General features: G+C 39.1%; 1 protein-coding gene across 2 annotated transcripts in view; it reads left to right on the top strand.

Moving 5' to 3' along the window:
* The first annotated feature begins 2,148 nt into the window (after positions 1–2,148).
* Positions 2,149–10,027, top strand: part of ERCC6L2 (ERCC excision repair 6 like 2) — a 119,974-nt gene continuing 112,095 nt past the window's right edge. The window contains exons 1-2 of one of the 2 annotated variants that reach the window (XM_019624681.1): positions 2,149–2,233; positions 7,357–7,781. In XM_019624681.1, the coding sequence (XP_019480226.1) occupies positions 7,758–7,781 (24 nt within the window). In that variant the 5' untranslated portion in view covers positions 2,149–2,233; positions 7,357–7,757. Of the gene's footprint in view, positions 2,234–2,387; positions 2,519–7,356; positions 7,782–10,027 lie in introns of those variants that run through there. The other variant, XM_019624680.1, reaches the window with a different exon arrangement.

Genomic DNA, 10,027 nt, shown 5'->3' with positions numbered 1-10,027 from the left:
AAATTAGACAGTCTTACAAAACTAGTCATTTCAGTAGAGGAAAAAAACCAAACTTCTTCTTTGGTAATTGTAGAAAAAAGTAAGCTTGATTGAAATTTCCATTTGCCATTGATTTTAGAGACAATGTGAAAAGAGTTTTAAGTAAAACAGATATATTTCATCAATTCCAAGAAAGATTTTTTTCTACATTTAAAAATTTCCAATATTAGGTTGCATATTAAAATCAAGTATTACAATAAGCACTTTTTTCCCCCTTTTTTTAAATGTGCCTAAATGATATGTCTTCCAATTCATGGTGTTTTAAATTAGAATCTAGTCCAAATTTCCAATGTAAGTGATAATGTACTACCAATTATTAGCCAAAAATATTAAACTGAAGCAACAGCTATGCAGAGTGCAACTTTCAAGTGGATGCATTCCACTGATAACAATAGTAATAGCAATATGTACATATATTCCTTGCTATGATCACGTACTATTTTAGGAGCTTTACTTAATCTTTACAATAACCCTTTTTAGGTAGGTTACTTTTATTAACCTCTTTGCTGTCATTGGTGAAGACACTAAAGCAGTGAGGTTAAATGACTTACCTCTTAATGATGTGTGAAGGCCAATAATGTACACATAATTAGTGGATGAGTTAGATGTTTCTCTTAGATACAAAGTTTTTACCTTTTGGTAAACAGAAGAATTTTATGAAAACGTACTGCTAATTTTTAGTATGTCAAAGAGTGGATATCTATTTGCAGAGCAAATATCCATATACTTTTCCTCATTAAAATGGCAAACAGATTATAATCTCTGCCTCCCCTTCCCCTCCAAAAGATGTTCATATCCTAATCCTTGAAGCTCATGAATATGTTGCTTTATATGGCAAAGGGACTTTGCCATATATGATTAAGGGTACAGACCTTGAAATGGGAAGACTGTTCTGGATTATTCATGTGGACCTTTTAAATCAAAGAATCTTTCCCAGCTGCAATCAGAGGGAGATGTGACTACACTATAAAGGGTCCAAAAAATTAAACAGTCTAGCTTTGAAATCAGAGGAAGGGGGCCATGAGCTAATTGATGTGTGTGGATTCTAGAAGCTGGAAAAAGCAAGGAAAGGGATTCCCCTGTGGAGCCTCCAGAAAAAAATGTAGTCCAACTAACACCTTGATTTCAGCCTCATGAGACCAGCGTAGGGCTTCTGACTTACAGAATTGTAAGATAAATTTGTGTTACCTATTAAATAATACTTTTGTGCTATTTAAGCCACTAAGTTAGTGGTGAATTGTTTAAGCAGCCATAGGAAACTAATACAGGCCCATTTAGGCTAACCTAGTTCAATAAAATATTGTACAGTATGTGAAAACATTTTAACAAGTGAAGGAACCATTTTTGTATTAATCCAGCGCATTAGATTGGAAAAGTGCTAGAGAAGCAGTATCCATCTAACTCATGTGTAATTTGCTGCCCTGAAGATGTTTACAAAAACATACTAGATGGTTTGCTTAGCATTTTCCCATGTGTTATAGAAATCACTGGTAACTTTAGATGGTACATGGAAAAACACTTCAAATTTTCATAACATTTTTACCATTGCCTTCTATTTATGGCACGTGTTGCTGGTTTTGTACTCACATTAGTTATTTGCGATTTACTATATTTTAGTGTATGATTCAAGAAAAACGTGCTAAGTTCACTCAGCCTCCCGTGGGTGTCCTGAGGCATCGGGGTCCCACACGGCTGAGGCAGCACTCCAGGAGGGAATCGCTGGCACCCTAAAGTTCCTGGGTTTGGGGCTTGGACGAAGTAACTAAACCAAATAGAAGCCAGAATGCCGCGATCGCAGGGACGACCATTTCCTGCCAGGCCGCCAATCTTCTTACCGGCCCTTAAAAGACCACAGCAGGACCAAGGACCTGAATATTTTCTGCCTCCCCAGGAGCTGCAAGAGACCGCACCACGCGAGCGAGCAATACCAAACATCGCGATATTTCCAAGTATCACGGATCTTTGCGTTACAGTCCTGGGGGGAAAGACTGCAGGGAGATCGCTCCGCTCATGCAACGCAGATTCTGTTCTCGCGAGATCCCGATGACAGCTCGGGAGCCCGTTCACGCGGGATTTCGCGAGTCAGGGTTAGAAGTTGCGGCGGGCGGTAGGAGGCCCAACCCCGGGAGGGAGGTGTAGGGGTCTGCGTGCCCGCCTGCACGCCTCCTTCCGCGGCGGAGCCCAAGACGGCTAGGTGAGCGCCGCCTTGTCAGCCTCCACAGCGCCTTTCGGCTCTGCCGCTGCACCGGACGGCGCCATCCCGATTTCCGGACGGCGCCAGGCTGAACCTTTGTTTTCCCTCGCCCTGTGGCGTGCGGCTCTAGGGGGGCCATGTACGGAGGGCGGCGCGCCCGCTCGCCGCCTCCTCGCCGTCCTCCGCTGCTTGTTGGTTATTAAAAGTAACCAGGCTGTCAGGCCCGTCCCTCTGGCCAGATGGATCCCTGTACCCCGAAGCCCCTCGCGGAAACCGCCGGCAAAGGTATAAGCTCCGAGTTCGCCTCTGCTGACACCTGTCTTTACTGTGCCAGGTTGGACCTGTTCCTCCCTGTTCCCTTGGGGTTGGGATTTTGCCCTGTGTCTCCTCTGAGTGACCTCTCCAAGGCTGGGGCCAATTCTTTGAGATTTAGTGCTGCAGTGCTGCATTCCGGACTCTGGAGTCACACAGCCTGTGGATCTGGTGCTGCTCTGACAGTTACTTGCTAGGCAACTTTGGGCAGTTTCCTCATCTGTCAAATTGAGATGGTTGCTGAGTTCTTGTGATTATCAAATGAGATGGTATATGCAAAGCACTTATGTGACCCAGCGTCTGGCCCATAGTAAATGTTTGCTATTTTTATTCTTTAAACTTGAATGATCCAATTCTTTGTGAATGGTAGAAGCTTTTTTGTTAAGTAGATGAAAAAAGATTGAGATATTTACTTCAGTTTGTAACACAAAGAGCTTAATAATATGATGTACTGAATCAGGGCCTTTATCATTCCACCTGTAAGGAGTCACCAAGAGAGGGATTAAGGAGGGTGTGGTTATCTGCCACAAGTCATCTGGGACGCCTTCTTCCTCCCGAGTTAATAGCTTTCATCATTTATAGTGATTTAACAAAAGCTACCAGATATTGAGTGCTTGTTCTGTGCCCAGCAATATGCGGATTGTTTATTTACATGCTTTCCTTTGAGAAAGGGTTTGATCTCATTAAATAGAAGAGGAATTCAGAGCTAAGATTCAAAGAGGTTTATGTAACAAACCGTAACACTGAAGGCTAGGAATTGATGACACTGTAAATTAGGGACTACAAACATCAATACCTATGGAAACCTGGCAGGTGAAATAAATGGATGAGGCTGCCGGGTGGAGATTATAGTGAAGTGGGATGATCTATGCATCAGTTAAAAGGGGCAGGGGCTACTCACTTCCAGGGGATTGTTCATTCATGTGTGATCTGGTACAGCATGGTAGCTACAAGGTCAGATAACTTGGTTCAATCCAGGCTCTGCCACTTTCTAGCTGTGTGATGGTGGGCAAGTTGGTTAACTTTTATCTGTTTCACCATTTGTAAAATGGAACAAATGATAGTACTTACATGAAGTAATGAAAGGGCTGTGAGGCTTAAGTAAACTACATGTAAAGCACATGCCGGCACACATCAGCCTTCAAATGTTAGCTATACATAAATATTTGTTAATTCTACAAGTATTTGAATTTCAAACATTGTTTTAGGTGTCCAGGATGTAGCAGTGAACACAAATTAAGTCCTGGTCTAAGGAACTCAGTCAAGTTGAGATAAACAATAACCGATACTTCATATTTTTCTCTGAAAAGGGAATCAAGCAAGGTAAAGGAAGAGAGAGGGCAGGGATGCTGTTTTAAATTGGATGGTCAGAGAAATGAGGAGATGCCATTTAAGCAGAGCCCTGAATGAAGTGAAGAATCAGTCACTTTGGTATTGAAGGGAGAGTGTTAGTGGAAGGAACGGAAAGCTCGGGGGGCCCTGAGGTGGGAGCATGCTTGCTGTGTTGAGGATAGCAAGGAGACCAGTTTGGAATGCAAGAAGGAGAGAGGGCAGGAAATGAAGTTAAGGAGGAAGACAGGACCAGATCATAAGGAAGCTTACAGTCACCACCTGCTCCATTTAATCCAGCAGGAAATCCTCCCAATTTAAGCTATTTGTTCTGGAGTTTGAATATGGAGAGATTCTATCCCTAGCTCAAATTAACTGAATTTATTCAGTTATAGAAATGATCCAAACTCAGAAACCAAATAGATTTCCATAAATTGTTGTATGAAGCCCATAAGGCTTCTGGACGTGGGGTACCCTTTGACTGACATACTCTTCTTAGATCTTACCTTTTAAATTATGTTTCCTCAGCACTTCTCACAGCACACTGTTGTCTTTTTCCAGCGCACTTACTACAGTTTCATTTTTGTAAACGTTTTAGTTTCTGTCTCCCTCAGTAGATATCAAGGATCTGTGAGATCAAAGATGTGTTTTCATTAATAAATTCAGCACATTTATTGAATGCTGAGGTAAGTAGAGGCAGATAGATCATACAGGGACTTATAGGCTATATTAAGGAGTTTGGATTTTATTCTTGATATTTTATTTTAAGGAGCAGAGAAACATTTTTTTTTTAAACTTTATTGGGGAACAGTGTGTTTTTCCCAGGACACATCAGCTCCAAATCAAGCCGTTGTCCTTCAATCTTAGTTGTGGAGGGTGCGGCTCAGCTCCAAGTCTAGTTGCTATTTTCAGTCTAGTTGTGAAGGACGCAGTCCACCATCCATGTGGGAGTCGAACCGGCAACCTTGTTGTTAAGAACACATGCCCTAACCAACTGAACTTTCTGGCTGCCCATCAGCAGCTCAGCGGCAGCTCAGCTCAAGGTGTCAAGTTCAATCTTAATTGCAGGGGGTGCAGCCCACCCTCCTATGCGCGGGAATTGAACCTGCAACCTTGTTGTTAAGAGCATGTGCTCTAACCAACTGAGCCATCTGGCCGCCCACCAGTAGCTCAGCTCAAGTCACTGTCCCCAATCCAGTTGCGGAGAGTGCAGCTCACTGGCCTATGTTGGAATCGAACCGGCAACCGTGTTGCTCAGAGCTCGCGCTTTAACCAACTGAGCCACCCGGCTGCTCTGGATTTTATTCTTTGTGCAGTAGATGGTTATTGAAAGATTTTAAGTTAAAGTTTTGCTAATAATTTATATTTTTAAGTAGCCAGTATTGCTATTATGTGGAAAATGGATTGTAGAGGGAAAATAGTGGCAGCAGAGAGAATGGTTAGGAGTCTATAGCAGGAATTTAGGAGAAAACTGAAGGTGGCATGCTTTAGGGCAGAGGTTGGGTCAAATCTGGCCTATGACTTGTTTTCATAGGTAAAGTTTTATTGGAACACAGCCATGCCCATGCGTTTATGTGTTTGGTTGCTTTTGCATTACAAGCGCAAGAGACAGGATAGCCTGCAAAATCTAAAACAACAAATAGCTAAAATCTGACTACAGAAAGTTTGCCAACAGTTCTTTAAGAGAGAGATGGTAGCATGGAGGAAAGTGATAACTTTTTTTAAGTAGAACCAGCAGGATATCCTGATGGATTGGATTTAGGGAGTAACCTAAAAAGATAAGTAAGGACTGACTAAAGGTTTTTTACTTTGAAAAGTTGCTTAGCTAATAATGCCATTTGTAAGATTCAGAAAATTTGGCTCTGAGCAAGGTTTAATCACCATCATTTTTGACATTGGTTTTTTTCATTTTGTACCCATTGTGTGGAAGAATATCTGGTTAATAATTGGTGTGAAATCATATGTGTTGAATAATAAATAAATTAATGAATTAGGTTTTAAAATTAGAAGGCATTTGCTGAGTAGGCAAACAAATCATGTGAAACAGAAATAATGTGTTACAAGTTGCTCTATCAGTTAATTTAGGTTTTAAGGCTCAAAGAGTACTATTTTGAAAATAGGGCCCATTGACCTATTGTTATCTATGTACAGTGGATCAAAGTTTTAGTTTCACATTTAAACTGTCTTTTAGAATAGTGTAGCAGTTCTCAGAGAGTTCGGATCCAAAGATTAGAGTGGGAGAACAGATTGTTCCCTATGTACTTCTAATTGTTATGCAAAACACAACCTCACCAAAGCTAGTGAGAAGAATGGTTTTACTTTTGAGGAACAACTGATAGAAATAGCATAATGAACTATTGTTTAAGAGACTATAGACGTACTAGTCATATTATAATGAATGTTATGAAAACTGAAGTTGAAATCATCAAGAAGACCCTGGGAAACTACCTATGGTCATCTGATCTCAATGAGAAATGTGTGAGAAAAATAATTTATATAGTTCTTAAGTTGTAGCCAATCCCACAATTCCTCTGGGATTCTTGCTATAAGGAATTCCATTTGTAAAATTACTTTAACTTAATTTCCTCTATTTGGTACTTTTTAATTGTACCAATAGTGTACTCTATTGAGACTCTCCTCCCCATTCATTGTGCTATATTTTCTGAATAGAAAATAAAAATAGCTGTACAGTTAAGCACAGAATAAATTCATGTATATAAAGGTCAGGCTCTTCAAAAAATAATAGAATGTTACTAGAAAGAGATCTTAGAATTCATATTTTTTCTGAGAACCTCAACCCTTCAAAGCCTTGAAGGGAAAAAGCTGTGACAAAACTGGTACACATCATTGAATTGGAGGCACCCTTGGTTAGTTGTATACATATTAAAGCAACATTTTAGAAGCAGCAGTATTGACAGTGAGAAGAAACAGCTGTCTCCAGAGAAAGAAGATGGAGTAACTATAAAAAAGGAGAGAGAAGAATCACAAAAGTTTTGCTGTCCAGAGGGTTTTAGCTTTCTCCTTACCAAGTCTTATTCACTACTATTCTACCATATCATGAATAATATACATAATGTTCAGGAGTCATCATGAATATTTAAATCAGTGATTCTCAATCCTGGCTGTGCATCAGAACCACCTTGGAATTCAATAATAACAACCAAAGTAATAAAACCAGTTGCCCATGGCCCATATCCACTGAATCAACAGAGGTAGTGTCCAAGCATGTATGGGGAGATTATGACACAGCCAGAGTGAGACTGCTGGAAATAATTATGCACCACTTATTCTGCTTTTTATAGGAGAACATTTGATGATATATTTTAGGAAGGTATCTATACATGTTATAAGTATAATTTATCTTGTTTCAGTTATTTGGAAAGAGTATTTATGTGGTGGTGTTTTTTTTCTCATAGTGGATAAATGAGGTGTTATTTTATAAACTAGATTTGGAAACTCTATTTTCTTCTTCATTATTACAGACATATGGCATCCAGGAGAAAGATGTCTTGTGCCTTCTCCAGATACTGAAAAACTTTGTGAAGCAAGCATAAAATCTGTCACAGTTGATGAAAATGGGAAGTCATTTGCAGTTGTCTTATATTCAGATTTTCAAGAAAGGAAAGTACCTCTTAAAAGACTTCAAGAAGTAAAATCTGTTAAAGATTGCTCCAGGAATTTCATATTTGATGATGAAGATTTAGAAAAACCTTATTTCCCAGATCAAAAATTTCCATCATCTGCTGTTGCTTTTCAATTGTCTGAAGATGGAGACTCCATTCCTTATACTATTAATAGATACTTGCGAGACTATCAAAGGGAAGGAGCCCAGTTTCTTTATGGACACTTTATCCAAGGGAGAGGGTGTATTCTTGGTGATGACATGGGACTTGGAAAAACAGTGCAGGTAACTATTTTAATTACTTTATAATTAAAATTCAGCAAAGTCATTTTATGATGTACATGAGTAAATACAATATGCAAATCTTTACTTGTACTCCTAACTCTTATGATAGCTAGTGTGTGTGTGTGTGTGTCCCACCTGGCAGTAAAGTCCTCAAAATTAAGTACAGTGCTTTAGTCATTATTTTATCCTCAGGAATCACTTAGTATTTATGAAATATATTATTTGAAATAATGTTTAGGTATAACTTGGCTTGATTTTACCTTTGGTAATACTAGTACTAAGTTATCAATTATATTTATAAAGTAGTTTAACTTTCTTGGTAACACTTTGTGGAAGGAAAGTATTCTGACATTTGTAAGCTGTATAGCATGGTTAAATTGATTTCTTCCAGGCCTTTTGTGCATATTGTATCAGACGTTTCTTAATCTGGGATTCCTGGGCCACTAGGACTTCAGAGAGGCCTCCATTTCTCTAAATGGTATGCCGGAGTTTGTACATGTACTATATACTTTTCTGCAGAGAGCCGTCCATGTTAGTTATCCATTGCTGTATAACAAATTACTCCAAAATTTAACAGCTTGAAATGATACACATTTATCAATTACAGTTTCTGTGGGTCAGAAAGCCAGATACAGTTTAGCGCGGTCCTCTGGCTCTTCCTCTCACAAGGCTGCAGTCCTCCCTTAGCGTAGGGAGGATTCACTCCCTAGCTCACATGGATTTTGGCAGGATTCAGTTCCTTGTGGGTTGTTCGATAGAGGCCTCAGTTTCTCCTGAGCTATTGATGAATGTCTTCCCTTGGTTCCTTGCCACATGGGCCTCTGCATGGAGCTTTTCAAAACATGGCAGCATACTTCATCAGGGAGAGCAAGTGAGAGGACAAGAGAGAGCACTAGTAAGACAAGTCATGATCTTTTGTTCCCTAATCACAGAAGAGACAGCTTCATTAGAAGAAAATTACTAGGTTCTCCATACTCAAGGGGAGGAGATTAAACAACGCTGTGAATACCGAGAGGTGGGGATTATTGGGAGCCCTGCAGAAGTTGCCTACTACAGGGTCCTTAGCTTTCATTAAATTTTCGAAGAGATTTGTGATCCAAAGAGTTTAGAGTTCTGAATCTAGACTTGATACTAAATAATCGCTCTGGATTTTCAGGAGTGTTTGTCAAGTTTGTGATTAAGTCCTTCTGTGTTTCCTTCTTTATAAATAAATTTAAGCTATTTTGTCCTTCGTGGTACCTTCATTGTTAGTAGAACTCAAAGGTAAGTGAAAAACTTATTTAAAAATAGCCAAATAATGGAACTATGTATAAAGCTCTGGTGTAAAAAGCAAGGGTAAAATTAAGTCCTTCAATAATCATAGCATGTTACCATTAGCCATATGCTCTTTTCCTTTAAGTCCAGGCAGTGCACACAGCTCTAGACTTACAAATTGAAGATGATAAATAATTGCTTGTGGAATAAATGAATTTGCTTTCTCAGGAGAAGAGGAGGCAAGAATAAAGAAGGGAGCCTTCCAAATACTACTGTCTGTGACTAAGATACATAGATGAACACTAAAGGAAAATAAATAAGAAAGCCTTTCTGTAACTATCTTTACATATATTTTTAATGTTTTTGCCCATGCTAGAATGTTCTTCCTCATACTTCTTTGACTAGCCAATGCCTGTTCATCTTCAAAGTCAGAAACATGAGGGTGCTACAAAATGTGACCTGCAGTTTAAGAACCCTCACTCTAAAACTACTAATTACAATTCAAATTCTTCTGCATGTTTTAGGCTCAGATTTAGCTTTCATCTCTGAAGCCCATGTTACAAAGAAATTCCCTTCGTGTTACATTTCATAGGATTATTTTTAAAGTGATTTTACTACATAATTTTATATTACCTGACACACTGACATCACTGGAAGGCTTTGAGCTGTGCTACCTGCTGTGAAAGTCTTTGAGGGCTCATCTCCTGAAGATTAGAAAATAGTTTCTGTCCTAATTTTGACACTTAGGATTTGTCCGATCCTTGGGGACCTAGTTCTCTAGTTCTTGTAACTCAGAGAATAATTAGGCTTCCTACCAATGTGTATGAGAATTATGGTTATTCCATATCTTCATAAAATTTGGTTTTGTGTTGGTTATTTTAACAGTTTTGTTAGTATGTGTGTATGTGTTTGCTTCTGTGTTGTTTATATACTTTAGTAAGGTGTAATTGACACAATAAACAATAAATTTACAGTGTACAATTTGATAAATT

This window comes from Hipposideros armiger, unplaced genomic scaffold, assembly GCF_001890085.2.
Source record: "Hipposideros armiger isolate ML-2016 unplaced genomic scaffold, ASM189008v1 scaffold_599, whole genome shotgun sequence".
Classification (NCBI taxonomy): Eukaryota; Metazoa; Chordata; class Mammalia; order Chiroptera; family Hipposideridae; genus Hipposideros; species Hipposideros armiger.
Note: the sequence above shows the minus strand (reverse complement) of the source record. Positions and strands in the feature narration are given on the sequence as shown.